Below are 22780 nucleotides of genomic sequence, written 5' to 3' on the forward strand. Positions count from 1 at the left end.
TAGCTGGAAAGTTTCTATGGGGAATTCTCTTTTCACTGTCTGGCTCTGCATTGTCAGTTCAAACGAGACCTGGGCTGGGTTTGTGTGTTGATTCTAACAACAACAACCCCCACAACGGTGCCCCGGAGTCTCCCACAGAGGACTGGCGGGGAGACATTTTTCCAGCGCCGATACATGAAACGATTTGCTTGGCAAATGTTAAGCTGTTCATCTCTCCTTTCCCCATAGTCACGTATTTCCTTATGTCTGCCCTCCGTTATCGAGTTCCACAATGGCCTGGTTTGCAGCCTCACGCCCTGATCGTTTTCCAAATGGAAAAAACAGCGGGGCTAGGATGCCAGACCAACCGATTTACAAGTTGGGGTTTTAGGTTCCAAGCCCAGTCCCTTATCGCTCAGTTGTTTTTCCAAAGCAAGGGGCAGAAGGAAAGTTTAACCACTGCTTTGACATCCTGTTAGCGCAGAGGGTGGACAAAGCGCCCCTATCTCAGTTGAAAGAGTCTGAGGGTTTGGGGTTTAATGTATTGGATTGAATTGGATGTGGCTTTCTGAGCACAGGCAGTCTGTGACTGTCCTGGTCTAGCAGGGGGTGGCTCGTCCCTTCCCTGTTTCACAGATGTTGGGATCGGTAAATCCACCCAACTGGGGTTTTTGTTTGTTTGTTTTAAAGCAGATGGATCTTTCACAACAAAATCTTGGTGCACCGTGTACAAGAAGCGAGGAGGGTGTCGGTGTCCAGACTGGGGTTACAGGTGTGAATGAGGATGGAGAGATAGGCCAGGATGTACATAAACAACCAAATCCCTCGGCTAGGGGAGCTGGAACAATTTGTATAGTGGGGGTGCTGAGAGCTATTGAACAAAACTGTAAACCCTGTATAGGATGAAATCCACTTCAAGCCAGGGGTGGAAAAGCATCTCCTGCACCCCTAGTTCCAGTCCCTATGCCCTCGGCCCCATCCCGCAGCACGGCTCACACCAGCAGCCCTTACTCATGCGGGTACGGCCAAGGGAAGGTCCCGCTGCCTGCATGTCGGGTAACATCACACAGGTTATCGAATAAAGAGCAAGAGAAACAACGGGGCCCAGAGGGAGAAGGATCCTTTGGCAAAGAAGCTAATGACATCATTGAGCATGGCAGAGCATGTATGGATCCGAGTTTATTGCAATGGAGAGATGATTGGAGAACAAACTGGGGGGAGCCTGGTCTGGGCTTCCCAACTATCAGCTTTTCACAACTCACTCCAAATGTGCTCTCAATGGCCACAGAAACAGGGCATGGCTGGGGCTTATTCCTTGGAAACTAAATTATGCCTGGGAACTAGGGGATCAGCACATTAGAAATGCATAGACACTGAGAAAATAAACAGAGAGGTAGATTAGCTACTGTAGCAAGATACTGTAGATGGAAAGACTGATACTGATCATATGCTGTACAGACAGACAGATAGATATGCAGATATGGAGACGTAGATAGATCATTGCATTAAATGGTTGGGAGAATGTTTCCTTATTCACTGCCCAGTATCCTACCATTGCATGTTAACTGCTCTTCTGCACGGGGGCCCTGGTTCAGGAAAGCACGTAACCACACGCTTAACTTTTATCAACTTCTTCAACTCCAGTTGACTTGGATGGAATTTCAGCACGTGCTTCCGTGTTTTCCTGAATCAGGGCCTAGACGAGAAATTCACTTTGCTGCCCATAGGCCAAGGGGCGCTGTTTGCTCCACCCGAATACCGTGAGCCATCCCATCGGTGCAGGTAGGCAGGGGTTGGGAATAGCTTGTATTATAGGCAGACAATAATAATGGTAAATTTACAGCGAGCTGCAGGGATTATGCGGAAACACCCAGGCAGATGTTTAATGGCGCTGGCAGGACGCTTTATGATTCTCCGAGCAGCTGCGGTAACATCACTGGGCCTGCCCATGAAGATCCTCATTTGTAGCCGTCTGTGGTGGAGCTGAGTTTGTGCATTTCCAGGCAAGAGGGCAGAAAGCCATGATTCAGGGGCGAGGACGGGGAGCTGGGGAGGGCTTGCCCATCGGGTTGTGCGGGATCAGAAATGTCTGGTGAAATCCTGGCTCTTTCTAAACTAATGGCAAGCCCCCCGTGGCCTTCCCTGGGGCCAGAGTTTCACGCTAGCATGCTAGCCCTAGTGTGGGAGGAAGAAGCCTCCCCAGGGGTGACCTGAATGTAACCCATATTGCATAACCTTCCTGAGTCTGCAGTGGGAGACTGAAATAGCCAGGAGCTGAGAGGCCCCAGTGCACAGCCTTGTTCTTGTGAGGTTTGTGGCAGCTGTCCTGTCTGTGAGCCCACTGTGTGGGAGAGGGATCCCCCTTCCCCACGCCCATTGATTGCAATGGGCTCTGGGTTTTACCCTGTGTCTAGATCTTCCAGGGCAGGCAGCGTTCCCCGCTTCCAACTTCCCCCATCCCGTGCATGCCCCTGAGCACTGGGGGCAAACAGACGGACCTTCTGGTTAGCGACCTACTGCCGGATTGGTCAAGGATTAATGTAAAGGCCCTGCCCGGCCTCTGGCATCGACATCTGAGTAGCCCGGGCCCAGGAATAGTAGCACTGGATGGAGTTGGGTTTAGAATGACTGACACTCGGAGCTACTTTCCGCTTCTTTGAGGAGCTAAGGGGCAGGCTCTAAGAAGGGGATGAGGAGCTGTTGGCAGGCGGCTCCCGTCCGTGTCTTTGTGTGGTAGACAGGCGCAAGACTCTGCCACGGGGGGCCATGCAAAGTCCCTGAGCATAGCGGAGTAACTTGCGCGTCTGTCTGAGAACTCACATGTTTGTGTCAATGTCTCGGTGAATAGCATGTGTGTCCGTGTCAGCGAACATGTTTCAAGGAGAAGTAAAACATCTATTCATCACCCATCACCATAGTATTGGTGTGTCCTGAGCAGGTGTTTAAATGAGCAATATGTCTGCATGTGAACAGTCATGTGAGTGCCAGTTTCTAAATGAGTAATGTGTATCCGTGTCGGTGACCAGGCATGTATCCAATGGTAGGGAACAACAAGGCGTGTGTCACAAGAAGCAATGTGTGTGAACGAACATGTGCATGGAAGACTGTGTGCATTTGGGTATGAATAATGCACATTAGAGAACACGTATGTGTCTACCTGGAAGAATAACGTGTTTGTGGATATATGTGTCTTAAAGGGGTAACATCTGCTGTGTATGTCAGCATCAAAATGAATAATTTGTCTCTGTGAACGTGTGTGTGTGTTTGCATGAATGAAGAATGGGCACATGTGCAGATGGGATGTCTCTGTGAGTCTCAACATATGAATGAACATGTGTGGGGTGGAGCAGTTCTCCCTCATGTGACATTCTGCGGACAAACAAGCAACATCTGTGTGTTCTGCCTGTGTGCATGTGGTGCGTTGTGGGTGGTGCGTTGCATGTGCGTAAAATGGTTTCTCTCTGCACTTCTAGGTATAACACTCTTTTTAAACCAGATCTTGTGCCGTTTAGGATCTGACCCCGCTGTTTGCTCTCTTTTGGCCGCGGTTGGCCTTTGGATCTCTGGACATTCATGAGCACAAATGCGAACTCACAAGAACGGATGGGAGGACGTTGATAGCTAGCATTTCCTCCCGCTCCAAGCAGCAGGCCCGTAGCCAGTTCCCCATTCATCTCCTCCCTGGCCATCCTGTGCACGCTCGCTTTCTGCAGCACCTACAAATAGGTTAATAAATCTGCGTTGGTCGAGCAGAACAGAACGCAGCCTCTTCTGTTTTTTTCACACACCAGATTACGCCCAATGGAGGAAATGGAGCCACTGCTGTGTTTTCCTGCTGAGTTGAGATAGCTTTCCACTGACAACACTCCTGGTGAGGGGAAGGGGGACGATGCAGCTGAGGAGGGATTGGAAGAGCAGGCCCCTCAAGGAGATGTGAACAGGGATAGTTTGGGGAGGTTGCCTAGACATTGGGGTAAAATCTCAGTCTCACATCCCTGGGTAGTAGAGAGACAGCATATGCTGATGGGAGACTAGACTCCAGGGTCTGTTACAGTAACAGCTCCTCAGCCGGTGTAAATTGGCATCGCTCCATCAAAGGCAGCTATGTGGATTTGCACCAGCCGAGGACCTGGGCCTCTTGCTCTTAAATCTCATATTAACTAGGAAATTAACCTTGATGTTGCCTGTCAATTTCTGTAAAATGGGGAGAATGACACTCACCTTCTTTGTAAAGGGCTGTGACATCTCCTGAGGAAAAGTGCTGGGTAAGGACAAGGGATTATTATTTAGGGGCCCACATCGGAGCTGGGCTCTTCTGAAATCCGGCCCCCATTGTGGGTTGAAACCCCTGGTCCTAGTGTATTGAGTTCTGTCAATAAGAAATGTGAACAGCCTTAATGTAAGTTTGATCCCCACTCTTGTTTGGAATCTGTGCAAGACTTCTCTGGCCTGCTCTGCCTCTAGTGCCCCCGTTAATAAAGCCACGCGCCTTTTGCTGGTTCATCGGCGCACCAAACGCTAGCAGGGGCCGAAGGCTTTGTGTATCCGACTGCCTCGACCTAACACACAAATCTTTAGCCATAGCCATATTGGTCCCATAAACTATGCAAAACCTTTGTTATTTTGCATTTGATCGGTGGCCAGAAAGTTCCCAATAACAAAACACAGGCTGGTCGGAGTTGATTTCTGGTAAGCAGCAAGGCATTTTGCATTCCTTTCCCCTATCCCCCTCCCCAAACCCACATTTCTGGTCATTGTTCTCTTCTTTCTAGCACTGCTTTGTTATTGATTTACACTCGGGAATAACAGTCAGACTAACACAGCACACAGCTGGGCTCCTACCACTTCCTGCCAGGAAGCCCACGGCCGTCAAGAATGGACTCTGTGCTAACAAGATGTTAATGAGGAAGTGCTTTTCTGGTGGGCTTCCTGAAGCCGCTAATGAAAGCTTCGCCTCAGTGAGCACAAGAGCCCTCGAAAAGTTGGCTGTGCTCTTGGCTAGTGTTTACTGCAGCAGGTCTGAACGCTGGTGAGCTGCGTGTGCTGCCTGGGAGGTGTGTGTCTGAACGCTGGTGAGCTGCGTGTGCTGCCTGGGAGGTGTGTGTCTGAACGCTGGTGAGCTGCGTGTGCTGCCTGGGAGGTGTGTGTTGTGTTGTTTGTGTACGTGGTGGTGCTGCTTGTGTGTGTGTTTGGAACAGCACAGGCCACGGAGCTGGGGAGCCCATCCGGGCCAGAGCCCGACCCACTTTGAAGCACTAGGTTGCAACGCTGCTCAGGTTTGGCCCGGCCCACTCAGGACAGTGGGCTGGCCGGGCCAAACCTGAGTGAGTGGTGGTGTGACCTGGCACGTGGGGTTGCAGCTGTGCTCTTTAACTGGCACTCCGCAGCCCCTGTGGGGTAGCGTGTGTTGACTCTGTGCACTGTGTGTGCGTGGTGGCGCTTGCTGCTTGTGAGGAGTGGGCTTGTTGCATGTGTTTGGCAGAATGTGCCCGTTGTGGGAGTGGTGGCGTGTCTCCTCGAGCGTGGCGTGAGTGTGCCTTGTAGCGTGCGTGCGTGCTCACGGGTGTTGGCACGTGCATGGCAGACGTGTCCGTGCACGTTGTGCGTTGGAAGGTGTTAGAGGTGGCGCTGTCGTGTGAGTGTGTACGGGTGTGACAGTTCTGAATGGCCCACCTTCCACTCCCCCACCAAGTCCTCTGGACCGGCGTGGCTGAGAACAGCCCTGATGGGTAGTTAGCACAGGGGCTGGGAACTGTTCCCCCCTCCTGGACTATTCCTTATCCAACTCCCTCCCCGCCACCTCTCCATTCTCAGAGTCTAGTCCCTTCCCCTCCATCAGCCCCTCTGCTGTGCCCTCTGCAGCAGATCCCACACTCTATCCTGTCTACACCGCCCACCCTCCCGTTTCCTCTCTAGGGACAGGGCTGGAGAACCCAGGAGCAGCACTGAGATCTCAGCCTATGTACCTAACCTGCTCAGCAAAGAGTTTCCTTTGGGTTTGCTACACTGAAGTCCTGTCTCTGCCCTAATGCTGCTGCTCAAAAAGTCCTCAGAGCGGGAAAATGTATGGGACTTCCCCACAGAGGGGACATGCCGAGAGCGGCCCAGGGTAGAAGTGCATGGCAGAGCCTTGTTCATGCCCTAAGGGACGCCTGATGGGTCACTTTAGAGTCTGATAAGTCACTTTGCATTAGTAGATGCTGTGTCATGGTGGTCCCAGGCCCCAGCATTGGTGGGGAGGATGCAGGAGACCTGAGTGGCAGATCTGGGAGCGAGGGCTGGCGTAGAATCTCGGGGAGGGGGCACCATGTCCTATTCGGGGCAGGACTGCAGACAGCATGGCATCATCCTGGTGGAAGCGGCAGCTGGCGTCCCCGCTCACGTAGGTTGCATGGAGCAGCAATCACGGGAGCACGAGTCTGCACAAATATCTTTCATTTGCTGGCGAAAGGGACCGGCCCGAAGGCTGCTCTGCCCTCCACGACTCCTCCTCCTACAAGAGGGGAGCTCTAAGCTAGGAGTCAGTGCGGCCTCATTGATAAGGGCAGGGCCTCTGGAGACCTGGGTTCCCTTCCAGCCTCTGCTGCTGACCTGCTGGGTGATCTTAAGCAAACCACGTCCCTGCTCTGTGCCTCAGTTTCTCTCATGTCTGTCTCAAGTGTAAGCTGCATTTGGGCCTTCGTGTAGATGACTGCTAGGCCCTCTAGATTTAGTTCGCTTGATGAGAATCAGAATAGTTCCCCCCAGCAGCCTTTGAGAACAGGTTTTTTGCTTCCTTGTCCCAAGTTTCTGCCCAACAAGGCCTGGGCCAGGTAGTTAGATCCCTGTCCCCCTGTGCCCAGCTGGGGATATTATCTCCCGCTGCGCAATAGGGCTGACGCTGCAGTGCTCAGGGCGCAGTGGGAGGAAATGAGAAGGGTGTGGAATGCGGGATGTGTGTGTGTGAGGAATGGGGAGGATCTGACCCGCTGCCGGAGTTTTAATAACGCATGAGTGATGATTTCAGCAAAATACCACCTGCTAGCGGCAAACCGAATTAGCACGTGTGGACTCACTGCTCTGCTGACAAGGGCCTGATCTGGACTTCAATACCCTAACCGCCCCCGATCTGACCGGGCGAGGATTCCACCAGGGCAGGCCCGGCACAGGACTCCATCACACACCCTGGCACGGGGGTGGGGGGGGGGGGATGCAGCACCGCGGCTCGTATGGCAGAGCCTGCTGTAACTCAGGCAGGTTCCCAGGGAGTGGGGGGGACTCTCCGATCCCCAGAGCAGCCCAGGGTCAGGGGCCAGCAAAGGCGGCTTGAAGCCCTCGCCTTCCCCTGGAGTGTGAGTGCTGTGCCGTGCTCCAGTAGAGGGAGGGCACAGAATCTCGCCCTGTGTGGTAGCTGCACCAAGGAGATGCGGATTTGCCGTTAGGGGATGAGGGGGGGACGCTCTCCACCAGATGCCAGTTTAGGGCAGGATGGTATGTGCAGTATCCCATCTATCACAACTCGGGTGGCAACGCTGCCTAGTGCATAGGGACGCCATCACTATAGGAGGACTCAGAAGCTCTGGGTTCTATTCTCAGCTCCCTTCCTGACCTTGGGCAAGTTATGTCTGTGCCTCACTTTCCCCTTTGTCAGTCTTGTCTACTTAGATTGTAAAATCTCCCAGACCAGATTTTTAAAGGGATTTAGGCACCTGGCTCCATCTTTAGGTGCCTAAATCCCTTTAAGGATCGGGTCCTATGTCTCTGTGCAGCCCCCAGCACATTGGCGCCTCGGCGGGGCTCTCTAGAAGCTCCTGTAATATAAATCCTCATCCTCATCATCATAAGTGTCGTTAGTGGATGTTCCATTCATGGAACACTCCCCCACCCCCAGCCCTTGCTCTTATTTGTTATTTCAGGGCTTATGAAAGGTGCGAGCTTGATCCCTTGGAGAAGGAATCCCTTTGTATGCACAGAGGAAGGGCGCAAGCTTCCCCATTTGCTCCTTGGCCTTTCTGCGGGGACGGCCCGCACGGGGGGGAGGGAGGGGGCCTTGACAGCGATGCATTTGGGCACGTCTGCGCTTCGAGCTGAAGGTGTGATTTCCTGCTGGAGGAGACACCCCCGGGCTAGCTGCGGCGGTGGGAAGAGGTAGCCACCCTGAATCGGTCCCCATCCCAGACGCTAGGCACTTAGCCCGTCCTGTCCCTTCTCCACCACTCTGTTTCTGGTGTGAGTAGGCCTGCTTGAGATGAGAATCACACCCCCAGCTCGAGGCATAGACATACCCTGTGTGACCTGTGCACTAAGCCGAGACCCACTAACTCATTTCACCCAACAGCTATTAGATAGGAGTGATTGCCAGCCCCTCCCAACCAGGACCAGATGGGAACCAATGACCCCAACCAAAATCCCATTCCCAGTTCCCTGAGCCATTCACTTTCTGGGCTGCTACAGTGTGGGATGCCACGGGGAACCCTAGCATAGGTGGGTCTGAAAAAATTCCTCTCTCCCTGCTGCTGACATGGGTCTTTGCAAATGCCCTGCTGGGCTGAGTTTGATCTTGGAAATGACCTTTGCTGACAAGGAATGTGCAAGAAAGAAAAATAGCCAAGCCAAGGGACAAGCGGGACTGGGAGAGGAGGGGACAGGGAAGGACGCAAGATATTCAGAGCCTCCAACTGCATGATGCTCGCACTTCACAGCCCTAAAACATGCACCTAGGGACTGCTCTGTCAGCAAAGAGCTCCCAGCTGTTTAGCCTAGCGCAGATGCTGGCCTGTAAGGGCTGGTTTCAGTGTTTAATTTGTGCCGGGGCTTGCCAGGGCAGGCACCTCTAGGCTTGGCAGTTCATAGCCCGGGCACCTCTTTCATTACAAATTAAGATGTTCAGACCCTTCCCTCAGGGCGCAGTTTGATTTTCCAAAGGGAAAACTCACAAAGTAACAACAAAACAAAGGTATTCCTCCCCAAGCAGAGCACAGCAGGCTGTCCTCAGAACCCCCTTACTTCTTGTGACTCTCCTCATCTGAGCAGCGTGATCTGTCTCCGCTGGGAGGTAACAGATCAGTCACAGGTGAGGCTGGGCCCTGCAGTGAAGGACCAGCCACCCTGTACTATGTCTCCAACAGTGGCCAGCACCAGCTGCTTCAGAGGAAGGGGCCTATGCCACCTGCAGTGGGCAGTTATGGAATAATGGCCCTTCTGCTCTGGGAAGTTTCTTCCTGCCCCCCTTAAAGGAGTGGCTGGATCGTGCTCTGAAGTAAGAGGGTTTTTCGTAGGGACAGGAGCACTTGAGCACTCCCAAGCGGGAATGGATCCGATGTGGTGATCTGAGGCAAACTGTCTTTCAAGGGGCTGTATCCTGCCTTCCTGAATCCCCTGTGGAGTTTCCACTGGATGCAGCATTCTCTTACACAGCCCCCTGAGAGGTAGGGCAGTGTCATTCTCCCCATTGTACAGATGGGGGAACTGAGGCATGAAGAAATTAAATGACATGCCTAGGGTCACTGTGGCACCATGTACCCAGGAATTCCTGAGCTAATGGAACTCTGGATTTCTCATTAGCAAAGAGACTTTTTAGAGGACTACTAAGCTCTTGAACTCACTTATATCATGTGGCTGAGGGTTCCAAAGGAAAATTTTGGATTTTGTTAAAAAAAATTCCTTTGATCAGTTTCCAGCAGGGTTGCCTTTTGGTTGCACTGAGCAGCTCCTTGGTCTTATCAGAAAGGGTCAATTGAAGCATGTGATCTACTTTCTCTGTCCCACTTGTTGTTCTGTAGGTCTTTATCAGGGATATGTAAATCTAAAGAGGCACTGGGCTTCTTTCAGACCTGCTGTCTTTTGGAAAGGATGTGAAAAACCCTGGGCATGTGGCATCCTAGATCCCTGGGGTCACTGTAGTTAGTAGGGCATTTTTCACCAGAGCTGGTGTGTCCTAGCCAAACTGTAATTCAAAGGGTTTACATTCTGCCTTCCTATATTCCCCCTGGAGTTTCGAATGGTGACAGTATTCATTTCACTTCCTGCCCCAAACTGTTGCATGGTATTAAACAGCTCACATATTCCACTGAGAGGGGCCTACATTTCAGTGCCGGGGGAACATCTGGGACCCAAAGCACCAGATAAATATGAAACTTAGTTTTCTGTTCTAAAGATATCCTGTAGTCTCGCTATGTGTATAGGGTAACTTAAATCATTCAGGGAGGCAGTTTGCCCTATGGGACAGGGCACTAAACTGGGACTCAGAGCTCCTGGGTTCTATTCCTGGCTCTGCCACTGGACTGCTGGGTGACTTTGGGCAGGTCTCTGTGCCTCAGTTTCCCTATCTGATGCTATCACAGATTCCAAGGCCATTGTGATAATCTCATCTGATCTCATGTATAACACATGCCATAGAACTTCCCCAAAATAATTCCTAGAGCAGATCTTTTATATCAACCTCCTTGTTCAGGCACTTTGAGATCTACTAACGGAAAGTGCCAGATGAGAGCTATGGACTATAATTATTCATGTAATTTTTTCTGGTTATCCTCTGCTAGCAGGTAGGCGGGTAGCTAAATGCATAGGGTCCTACCAAATTCACTGTCCATTTTGGTCAATTTCGTGGTCATAGGATTTTAAAAATCATAAATTTCATTATTTCAAATCTGAAATGTCACGGTGTTGTAACTCTAGGGGTCCTGATCCAGCTCTGAAGGCAGCAGTAAGGATGGCATGGTATGGTACTGCCACCCTTACTTCTGCACAGCTGCTGGGGGGGTGCTGCCTTCAGAGCTGGATGCCTGGCCAGCAGCCGCCGCTCTCCGGCTTCCCAGCTCTGAAGGCAGTGCAGAAGTAAGGGTGGTAATACTGCGACCCCACTACAATAACCCTGTGACACCCCCCTCCTGCAACCCTCTTTTTGGACCCCCAATTTGAAAAACGCTGGTCTCCCCTGTGAAATCGGTATAATATAGGGTAAAAGTACACAAAAACCAGATTTCACGGTTCATGACAAGTTTTTCACGATTGTGAATTTGATAGGGCCCTATAGATGCATAGTGCATTCGCACGTCAGACAACTGAGGATCAAACTTACAGGTACTGCAAACTTGGATTAATGGCCCAGCTGCTGTAAGGATAACATCGCTCTTCATTAGGTCATTTCATCACCGCATTGTCTACACTGGCTACCTCTCTGTCCACCTAATTGGATCTGCTTGGCAAAGGAAAAGAAAATCCTTAGCTACTTAAGCGGTTTTCCGAAGCTAAAAGGAGAAGCGGGGAAGCCTCTCGCCTTGGTACCAGTGAATTCTATTCTCATCTCTGTGTGGCAGGGGCTGTCTTTTTGTTCTGTGTTTGTGCAGGTCCCAGTACCGGGGTCCTGGCCTATGGCTTGGACTCCCAGTGGCTATTATAATAAAATCACCATCATCTCAATGCATTGAGTTTTAGCTTTAAGAACCAGGGACTCCAATCAAGGACCAGGCCCACTCTAATAAGAATCCCGACATCTCATCGAACACTTTCCATCAGCAGATCTCACAGCACTTTACAAAGGAGAGCTAGTATTATTCTTCCCATGAGACAGATGGGGAAACTGACACACAGAAAGGTGAAGTGACTTGCATGAGGTGACAGAGCATTTACAGCCCAGATGTCAGACCTGTGAGGGGTGTGGTAAGATGTTGATAGATGTTTGGCTGCGTGCGTGTGTTCCCTCTGTGTGCTGCCCCAGCCCTGCGCAGACAACTGGCATGGCAGACCTTGAGCGAACCATCCAATGACCACAAGATCCGTTAAGGGACGAAGGCACCCAGCCAGGTTTATTATCGACAAAGCACGGTACTAGTATCCCATAGACTCAACTGGACCATTACTATGTGTATGCCTGTAACAATGGACGAGCTCAGTGAACGGCAGGACTTTCCATTCCTTTCTTAAGCCAGACAAAGATACTCCCTCTGAGATACATCTTTATACCCCAATACAAACAAGTTAATACTGCCCCTTTGACACAACAAGTTACTGCCCCCTGATGTCGCTAAAAGCAGCAAAGAGTCCTGTGGCACCTTATAGACTAACAGACATATATGAGCATGAGCTTTCGTGGGTGAATACCCAATTCTTTGGATGCATGTGTTGTGGTCGTGGCTAGGAGACCCAGTCAATAGCCAGGACACCGCTGGGCTCGGTGCTGAACAAACCCAGAGCACAAAGACCATCCCTGCCCCAAAGAGCTACCAGTTGAAGGGAAACCTGTGCAAATCCATTGGCTTCAGTGAAGTGGCATGGATGGCAGTGGATCTGAGTGCGATGAAACATGCCGGATCGATAGCACTGGGGACCTAAGGCCTCAACAGACCAAATATAGCAGCAGGGCAAGCGTCCTCCCCAACCTGCCTTGGCTACGTGTCTCACCCCTGCCCGGGAGAGGGAGGGGGAAGCTCGATCTCCATTTGCATCCTTGCCTGGAGAGAGTCAGGCTGATTCTCATGGTGGCATTACCCCCTAGGACCTGGGCTGAGACCCAACCAAACTCATTTCACATAAGCCAATACACAGCAACTGAATGGGGCAAAATTCGAAGACAAAATGCTAAAGAAGAAAGGCTGCATCTCCCATTCCCAATCCCCAGGGACAGCTTTCCTTGTTTTACAGCCTTTCAAGGAAGCAGTTCAGATTAGATAGAGAGATTAGATCATGGGTGTTTATCTGGGTACACGATTAGAGTAGTACAAAGAATATAGATTAGAATTATGCTAATCATAAATCACCATGATTTTTTACCTTCTATTTTGTTTCTCGCAAAAGAATTAAGTGGCTAGTGACTTCGGGTGCCCAACTTGAGACATTTTAACTCCATTAGCAATTATGACAGTTTCCAGCAGCTGACGATCTGCCCCCTGCACGGGGACTCAGCACTCTGCAAATCAGGCCCCTTTAAGGGGGTTTCAGGTTAGGGCCCCCCAGAAAAGAGGTCCCCAAAATCACTACTCACTTTTGAAAATCTGAGCCTCAAACTCTTTCAACTGAGGGGAAAAAAAAATCGAACAATCCTAATGCACATTCTGAGTTTGGGGTTTACTCCGGAGAGATTAGCTGGGTTGGGTCATCCCCAAGAGCATTATTCCACTCCTCGCTGTTCTCCTTACAGATCACTCGAGCTGAGGGAGAAATTGCACTTCATTCCCTGGTAGGAATAGATTCATAGATTCTAGGAGTGGAAGGGACCTCGAGAGGTCATCGAGTCCAGTCCTCTGCCCGCATGGCAGGACCAAATACTGTCTAGACCATCCCTGATAGACATTTATCTAACCTACTCTTAAATATCTCCAGAGATGGAGATTCCACAACCATAGCCGCGGTATTTCATTAAGCCTCTTCGGCGGCATCCTTCCTAGGTCCTCTAGGCAGCCTGAAATGTTCTTCCAAATAAATGTATGTTGTTTGACTATCTGAAAAGACACAGGGTCAGGTTCTCTGCTGGGGTCATTGGCGGTCCATCCAAATCAGTGGAACTGCTCCAGTTTACACAAGAAGAGAATTGGGCATATCCCATATAACCCTCTTCATCTGGACGTCTCAGGGAGCACTGGGAATCTGGAGAAACCGAGGGTCGGCCTGAATGGTGGGGCGAGCTGATCACACCAGAAACACCGTACTGAATGGAATGGTGCAAAGTGGAGAGAGACACACTGGCTCAGAAGAGGCTATATGCCTGGAGCCCCGTCTTTAAGGCGATAGCTAGCCAGCCTTGTGAACTATTTGGCATTCAAGCGATTGTGCTGGCTGCAGACGGGGAGGTTCTCAGGCAAAGGCGGTGGCAGCTCTAAGGGACAGAACCAAACTGCAGGCAACTGGGACACTCAGTTCACTGGGATTTAATAACTCGGGCTTTGCTGAGGGTGATTGTTTCAGGTGATTCATTTCAGAGGAGGGTGTATTTGTCAGTGTTCTCTGCTCTGAAATGCGGCTGAGGACTCATGGGCGTGATACATTTCCACCCACTTGCCCCCTTTTTTGTGTCAGTCTGACTTTCCCACGTGGGGCAGAGGTGGCCGGCTGGTACCTTTGAAATACCTAAGTGGATGGTTCCCTGACAGCGTCTCTCTTTGGCCTTGCAGTTTGCTCACTGAATCCACATCCAGGTCATTTTGCTTCTCTGCTTATTTCTCTCCCTCCATCTCGAGGCAGCAGGGAGGTGGGAGGGATCAGCTGTTAAGTCCTGTTGTGATCCGAGGTTTTGGGCACCTTTGGCGGCTTGTGAAAACAATGTCACAGGTGTGAAAAGTGTGTCACTGCGAAGGGACCGGATTTCTCAGTGCCACCACATCCCCTTCACACCACTCTGGCAGCACAAAGCCACCTTCACATGGACATAAATCACAGCTCCACTCAGCTTACGTCCCCTTTCCACTGCCAGAGCCTTGTATAAATGAGAACCAAGCCCTGGGCATCGAGCTGGAGCAACGGGCGCAAGTAACCAGCAGAAAACAAACTATTGACTTGCTGCTCATTAAGTGAGCCTCCTCCATTCTGTGCGCTGACTGAGGCCGGGGTCCTGAGGGAAAACCAGTCAGTGATCACGGAACTGAAGACAGTGATCATGTCATTGTGGGCTGTATTATAAAAGGGCAGGGCTGGTGCTACCATTTAGGCAAACTAGGCGGTTGCCTAGGGCGCCAAGATTTGGGGGCGCCAAAAAGCGGTGCCCCCAATTTTTTTTTTACATCGTTCCTACGCCCCCTCCCCGAGCGCGCGGTCGCCGCTCCACTTCTCCCGCCTCCTAGGCTTGCATCGCCAATCAGCTGTTTGGCGCCGCAAGCCTGGGCGGGGAGGAGAATTAGAGCGGGGGCGGCGTGCTCGGGGAGGAGGCGGAGCAGAGGTGAGCTGGGGTGGGGAGCTGCCGCACGGCTCCCCGTGGGAGGGAAGCTGCCGCGGGGTGGGGGAGGGGGGCTCAGGGCAGAGGAGGGGGAAGTTGCCGCGGCAGGGTGGGCCTCAGGGCTGGGTGCTGCCGCAGGGCTGGGGGCGGGGGCACAAGGTGCACCGGCCCTGTAAACGGGAGCCGGATTAAGCCAACCACCACAGTTTGACAGTTTCTGCTGTATATTACAGTTATTCATGCCACTGTCTACCCTAGTGATACACTGTGAGGCATTCTCTGTAAAGATTGGCTGAATCTGGATTTCAATGCGCTAAGCTTCAGGGGTGCCCTGATATTGAGGTGTTTGTTCAACTCATCAGCAAGACAGGGGCCATTTGCAAACCGTGAATCCAGTCCCATGTTTGACTTTTAACCTCCCCAGAAGGGTGGCTGAATCCAGGGTCTTGGTTTGGGCCTGTTGTGCACTTGAGTTCTCTAGAACTTTGTAGGCGTTAATCCGTGCCAGAAGCAAGCCATTTGAGATGTGCTTTCTCGATCACCCATGACAGGTGGCAAACTTGGCAGCGATGGGGCGAGCTCTTGCATCCATAAAGGAATTATGGGTCAGTGAAGTCCCATGGTCCTAAATGAGCTGACATCTGGAATTAGGAGTAATTTGTTGGCTGGACTGTGACAGCAGGGAAGGTCTCTATGCCCATCGCAAGTGAACAGGGCAGCGATCAACTGGATCCCTCAAAAGAGACGGCGTTTCGGAAGATACTGGCAGTACATAAAACCTCTATGGTGCACAGACTATGGGATCTAGCCCACAGTTGGTTTTTATTTATATACTGCCTTGTTCATGTATGGATAGATAGATAGTTACATGGTTTCCATGACAATCTTTGCTCAAACTCCATTACAAAGCCCCATGATTGCTTGTAGGGCCCAATTCTGCTCCTGCTGACAATCAGTGGGAGCTGGGCGCCTAACTCAAATAGGCTCCTTTGAAAATCCCATCCTATAATGGGGACAGGCTCAGACTAGATGAAGCCTGGAGGCCCAGGACTCAGGCCCTGTTGTATGCAAGAGGCCAAACCCTTTCCCCAGCCCCCAACCCAATGTATCCACCTGGGTAGTCGGGAATCCCCCTGGGGAGGAATGCACAGGCTGATTCACAGCCCCTGCTCCACTCCAGGTGTCCTCTCTTCCATAAAGGCCTTACAGTGGATGTAAATTACAGTTATACCCACATTAAGGGCCCTTTGCACTGGAAGGGTGGCCCAGTCGTTACGGAACTAGCCTAGGCCCTACTCTAGCAACTACGTCCTCTGTGACCTTGGGCAAGTCACTCCCTCGCTCTGTGCCTCAGTGTCCCCCTCTGTACCATGGGGATAATAGCACCACCCTGCCCCCCCGGAGGGCTGTGGAGATAAATACATTAGAGTCTGTGATAATGGGGGTCATATAGGTGCATAGGTCAGGTGGAGGCTGCATAAAGGGGCCGTAGTATAAATGAGAATCAGGCCCTGAAAATGCCTTCTCTTCTGAAGGGGTTGCATAAACATACTGTGGGTTGAAGCGGCCGATGAGCTAGGCTAGCAGTCCATGTCCACCAGTAATTGTCTGGGTTCCAGGCTGCTGTAGCCTGTGCCCTGAAGTTTTGTGCTTTGATGGTGTTTTCCTGATCACCTCTTCACGATGGGTGAGGCTCAGCAACAGGGGATGTGGCTTCTTTGCCGTATCAGAAACCTGGGACTGGCTCCTGAATCAGCTGGCGGTGCATGCTGTCATAATACAGCCAGGTTAAAAATAGAAAGTGCTAATCTTTATCCTCCAGAACTTTTGTTGTGCCATCTTCCAAAAGGCACTGAGAGCTAATGCGATTGCATCTGCTAATCTAGAGACACACGCCCACTCGCTTCCAGACGCTCCGGCGCACGCCCGCACGCGCACACACAAAGGGACACAAGCGCGTGCACAAAGATGGAGCGCCCCTTGCTGATGCTGGTGTGGACCAGTCGAGCTAGGCGGGGTCAACAGGGGGACACTGGTGTAAAAACGATACGGAAGGTGGAGTGTGCCTGAATTTTAGCTCAGCAGATCGTGTGCAGTGTTTTGGCACCACTTGGAGTTGATTTTCGAGGCAGGGAAACAAGACCAAAGCCACGTTTTTCAACACAGAACTAGATATATTCTTTCCTCCAGCCTATGCCCACTGTCTGGTCCAGTGCACAAGTGGTGGGGAGGGGTGTTAGCCAGGGAGGGGATGTGAACAGTTGTGAGAGTCCAAGGGAGAACTGTGGCTTTTTCTGACACGTTTGTCTGCAGATAATGGCCACCGTGGGGTGTGTGTAACCCGCTGTGTGGCACAGAGCTCTCTGCAAACCCACCCCGCAAGCCAAGCAGTGAGATCTTATTCGTCTCGCAAGACGGGGCGAAAGGTTTGGTTCTCTTGGACAGGGAAGGGGGTTCTTGGGACTTATGGTCCGGGAGGGGGCCCTGATTTTGGAGGCCCAGTTTAAGACTCCCGAGGAGCTCGATTTTCAGAGCTGAGCGGCTACCTCTGCTGGTGATTTCCATTGGTGTTGTGGAAGCCCTGCCCAAGCTGGCTCACGTGGGGATCCCACCACTGCCAGAAGAAGTTGTAGGGGGGGAGGGATAGCTCAGTGGTTTGAGCATTGGCCTGCTAAACCCAGCATTGTGAGTTCAATCCTTGAGGGGGTGATTTAAGGATCTGGGGCAAAAATCTGTCTGGGGATTAGGCCTGCTTTGAGCAGGGGGTTGGACTAGATGATCTTCTGAGGTCCCTTCCAACCTTGATATTCTATGAAACACTGAGGAATCTCATACCCATCACTATATTAGGGAGCACTAAGCCCATGGAGGGGTCATTAACAGCTTCCTTACAGCACATGTTGCAATTTCATTGTGTGTACAACTTTTAAAAATTGTAACAGTGCCTAGCGCTCAGGCTGTGATTTCCAGGGGGCTAAGGAAGTTGGGGGCTCTGCCCCCCCCCCCATTGAAATCCCCCAGGAATTAAGGAGGAGATTTTCATAAGGGTCTAAATAGAGGCGCACAAGGCAGATTGACTTTGAAAATCCCAGACTAGGGTAGAAATCAAAGGAGCAGGTTTTCAAAGGAGCAGGTTTTCAAAGTTGCAAAGGACGGTTAGATAGAATTTGACCTTCGATGGGAATCAGGTCCCTGAGATAGTTATATGACCCCGCATCACTGTAGGACCTGAGCAGCCCTCACAATCTTTAATATAGTGATCCTCACAACCCCCCAACTCCCCGAGATAGAGTGCTATTATACAGAGGAGAAACTGAGGCAGACAAAGTGACTTGCCCAGGGTTACACAGGAAGCCAGCAGCAAATCACGGATTTGAACCCAAGTCTCTTAACTGCCAGGCTAGTGTTCTAACCACATCCTTCCTCTCAAAGGGTAGGTGGACACCTAACTCCAAAGTGTGCCACTGGAAGGTGCCCTCAAAAATAAATGAGTATACTACTCTGACATCAGTACTGGGTGGATTACAGACAGTGCTCTAGCATCGGGCATGGGGCTCTGTAGATATGCAATGCAGCTCCAACAACAGAAAACAATTCTAAGCACACACAGAGAGTTACACCACACATGCTATAAATGTATAAACCCTGAGTGGTTCTAGCAAAGCCATCCTACCGGTAGCCAGTCTGGAGCGGAAGACCTTTGTCGGCTGTGGCCCGCCACTGACAGTTGCTACTTTTTGCTTCGTAGGTCAAAGATGAAAAAAACATCCAGGAAGTGTTTGACCTGAGTGATTATGAGAAATGCGAAGAGCTCAGGAAGTCCAAAAGCAGAAGCAAAAAGAACCACAGCAAATTCACGCTAGCACACTCCAAACAGCCTGGAAACACGGTACAACTTCCTACGCAGCTGGTGCTCACCTTCACCAAGAGATCAGGCTGTATTGACTATGGCAGCATGAGTCAACAGCCCAATCCCCTCCTTTGCCTTCTCCAAGATCTAGTGTCTCCCCCGCCCCCAATCCCTAAATTATTGGACTGGGCACAGGGATCCCTGAGAGGAATTCTCTGGCCAGAGGGTCAGCCTAGATCATCACAATGGTCCCTTCTGGCTTTAAGACCTATGAACCTCCATCTGTTGGAGGCAGTAGACCCTGCAGTGATGAGTGATGGCCAGGGAGTTTTTGCCATTGACTTGTAATGGCAGCAGAACCAGGCCTCTGGCCTCTATAATTAAATAAGCCAATCATTTAACTCCAGATCCTTGGAGTGAGAGGTTGTGAAGGCCAAGACTACAACAGGGTTCAAAAAAGAACTGGATAAATACATGGAGGTTAGGTCCAGCCAGGATGAGCAGGGATGGTGTCCGTAGCCTCTGTTTGCCAGAAGCTGGGAATGGGCAACAGGGGATGGATCACTTGATGATTCCCTGTTCTGTTCATTCCCTCTGGGGCACCTGGCATTGGTCACTGTCAGAAGGCAGGATACTGGCCTAGATGGACCTTTGGTCTGACCCAGTATGGCCGTTCTTATGTAGTCTAAAGAAGGGACAGGCAAAGCATTTGGGATTGTCTCAACGTGGACCAGACCCTTCACCAATAACTGAACCATTTAGCGAGAGTGGAAACATTTCAGCTGTTAGTGGCAGTCGTGGGTTGGCTGGTTGGGTGTGCGTCTTCCTGAGAAATAAAACAGACCCCCCAGTCTGGTTCTCTGCTACCCTAAATCATGTCCTGGGTGGAGCTGCGCTGGTTTGCGTTAGCGGAGAATCCGGGCTTTGTGCATATTCCCACACCCTTTTCTTGGTGGCTTCACTGTGGCCGGGGACCAAGCCAACACTCAGGCGCTGCACACAGGGCTGACATGAATTCCCTCTCTCCTAGGCACCAAATCTGATCTTCCTGGCCGTCAGTCCGGAGGAGAAAGAGTCCTGGATCAACGCCCTCAACTCCGCCATCACCCGAGCCAAAAACCGCATCTTAGATGAGGTGAGAAGTTCTCTCGGGGCTGGGCCCCAGCTCCGTTGTCTCAGCCTTAATCTTCAGTGAAGCCTTTGGCTTCAGCTCTCCTGCCTAAGGTACGTCTGCACAGCAGCCAGTCTCCCAGCCTGGGCCAGCAGACCGCTAAAAATAGCTGTGTAGAGGTTGTGGCTCGGGCTGTGAAGCCTGGGGTGGGCTTCAGAGCACGAGCCACGACTTACCAGCACAGTCTGCACAACCGTTTTTAACACAGTAGCATGAGCTCTGCTGTGATCCTGACTCTGTCAGCCCGGGAGGCTGGCTGCTGCGAGCTGCCGTTGGCTGTGTAGACGAACCTGTGGTGGGAAAGGCCCCCCGCGCTTCCGACCCCAGCGCAAGCACATCCCTCTTTCTCAGCCTCAGACCCAATGGTGCAAAGCCGCTGGGGTTTGGCTAATGGCAATCGGCGCGTGGGGGGATCGGCGATTGCCACGCTGGCTCTGGCGGACACTCTGTGACCATCTAGCGCGTAATAAGCCAGCAGTGATTACATGCCGTGCTGCCTGACTTCCATATGCCGCGGGCAACTCCTAGGGGCTGGCTATCCCGGGAGAACAGCCTTCTGAGACGTAGCCCCATAAAGCACCCAGGGGGTCACCTGGACAACAGACGAGATGCGAGGCCCATCTTGCCCTCACTAAAGTGCACAGGAATCCACCCTATTGTCTGTCTTGTCTGTTTAGACTGTGAGCTCCTCGGGGCAGGGACTGGCTCTAGATAAGTGTCTGCGCAGGCCCTAGCTAATAGCCAAGGAGGAATTTGGGCCTTGTATTTTTAACTACCCGGAGAGTAGCGTCCCCCGCCCCATCCCTCCCACCTCCCCATTTAAGGTTCCTTCCCATGGCAAGTGTGATGCAATGGGGTGAAGATGAGAATGAGGCCCTGAGCAAGGCCTTGCCTGTACCCAGAAGTTGCACCAGGTTAACTCAGGCTGGTTTTTAAGCCAGTGAAAAGCCCTATGTGGATGCATGTCAGAGACTGAGGCGAGGATGGGTCAGGCCTAGAGGTTGGAGCGGTGGCAGTCAGGCCCGGGGGTCAGAGCTGGAATCAGGAGTCAAGAGCAGGATGAGAACAAGGTAAGAGTAGGGCTGGGAGCTGGGCTGGAGCAGGCTAAGGCCCATGAAGTCTGTCACTTCTCTCCGGCACGGGACGATTCCAAGCCACGAAGCTACATTGGGCATACTGAGCTGCTCTTTCTCCCATGAGGCTTATATACCCGCCTTGAGAGTCACCTGACCAGCTCCCAGCTTGGGGATTGGCTGCAGTCTAACACAGGAATGACTCATCCCCTTGTGGAGTTCAGGGGTGACTCATCACCTCACAGTGCACTTGTATCATTTTAAATCTGGCTGTCTCCGTTCAGCTTGCGCTTGTAGGCGTGGTGTGCGCACAGGTAACCGGACAGGCCAATCCAGCTGTTCACCAACGCGCTGTGTGATAGCAGCAGGAGGACGAACTGTAGGGGCATAGGCCAGCATGGGGATATGATCTCACTCCTGTTAGAATACGGTCACTTCCAAAGTGGCTGAATTATTGTGAACTAAAGTGCGGGATGAACCCAAACAAGGTTGTTTGTGTGAGGATGCGAGGGAGTTTCTGCTGGAAAAAGCAAAGATGTATTGGTCCAACTTCCCCATGCAAATAAGGCCTACATTTACCAGCACAAGCAAAACTGATGCAAACCAGGTTTAAATTGATAGGAGTGTCCACACGCAAAGTGGCATCTGTTTAACTACATCGGCATAAAATTGTACCTTTATCTAAACTGGTACAAGCAGCTCTCAGTCTGGGAAAGCAATGCTCTTGCATATGGCTTGCCATGGCAGATATGGGGTCTGCAATTCAAAGGAGGGCCTCGAAATGGTTTAATAGCCTAGCAGGTGGTTTTACCCTTGCCTGTCCCTCACCTAGGTGTGATGCCCTGTGATCAATCCAGCCCACATTCACCCGTAATTCAAGTCTAGGGACTTCCCTATTGTGAATTGTTTTACACTGAAGCTGGTCAGATAATACGGTGATGGGTAGCAGTATAAAAACCTCAGATAAGTGGTTAGAGTCTCATAATTCTCTTGCCTTTGGCTCCACCAAAAGCTCTACCAGTTAGCGGTCTGCAAACGCCTTTCAAGAGCAGACAGCACATCACATGAATCTTTGCCAGTGTCTGGAAGGTTCAGATGAGTTACCGCCAGTGGAATTCTTTTGCCCGTCCCAAATAATTGATTCCACTTCAAAGCAAGTTTTGATTCAAATGGTGTTCGGCGAACATTAGAGCTCTTGGGTTTCGCTGGTGCATTTCATAATGCAAAGCTGTTTTTTTTATTAGCTGGCATATTTGCCAGGGCTGACCTGCAAACTGTATGTTTGACTGTCGGATTTGCAGTTTGCAATTCAAACAATCTGCCGGCCGAGAGTTCCTCCCTGAAGAAATGAGCACATTTTTCTGTACATTGGAAAATGTTGCCATCAGCGCGTGGACAGATCGCAGATGGAAAGACAAAACTGGTTAAATAAATTATGCACCAGGAATTATCGACCCGGCTCCTGTTACAGAGGCAGGGAGTGATGGCTTGTGGTTTGCATTTCTCAGGCACTGGGATGCTTGATGACCTTTATTGTCCTTGCAGGTGACTGTTGAGGAGGACAGCTACCTCGCCCATCCGACCCGCGACAGAGCGAAAATCCAGCACTCCAGACGGCCTCCGACACGGGGACACTTGATGGCTGTGGTACGTAGGCTAAACCCCGGGCACAAGTTCAGATAGATCATCTACGACGTTAGCAATCCCTTATATATTTATTTATTTTGAAATGGATGGAAGAAGATACAGAGTCTTTTATCTCTGGGTTGAAATGCAACCCGGGTTGGTGAGGACTGATGGCTGTTTCCTGGCCTGTGTGAACTGAAAAGGCATGTCTTATTCTAGTTCCTAGTACAGAAGTG

The 22780-nt window shown here is 51.2% G+C and overlaps 1 protein-coding gene across 3 annotated transcripts in view; it reads left to right on the plus strand.

Annotated features, from left to right (window-relative positions):
* Positions 1 to 22780, plus strand: part of PLEKHO1 (pleckstrin homology domain containing O1) — a 73943-nt gene that overhangs the window by 1190 nt on the left and 49973 nt on the right. For all 3 annotated transcript variants that reach the window (XR_008442946.1, XM_054011039.1, XM_054011040.1), the window contains exons 3-5: positions 18573 to 18713; positions 19705 to 19809; positions 22464 to 22565. Coding sequence is in view for 2 of the 3 variants with exons in the window: in XM_054011039.1 (XP_053867014.1) it covers positions 18573 to 18713; positions 19705 to 19809; positions 22464 to 22565 (348 nt within the window). In the remaining variant the exon portion in view is untranslated. The remainder of the gene's footprint in view (positions 1 to 18572; positions 18714 to 19704; positions 19810 to 22463; positions 22566 to 22780) is intronic.

The sequence above is a fragment of the Malaclemys terrapin genome, chromosome 21 (genome assembly GCF_027887155.1).
Source record: "Malaclemys terrapin pileata isolate rMalTer1 chromosome 21, rMalTer1.hap1, whole genome shotgun sequence".
In the NCBI taxonomy this organism is placed as follows: Eukaryota; Metazoa; Chordata; order Testudines; family Emydidae; genus Malaclemys; species Malaclemys terrapin.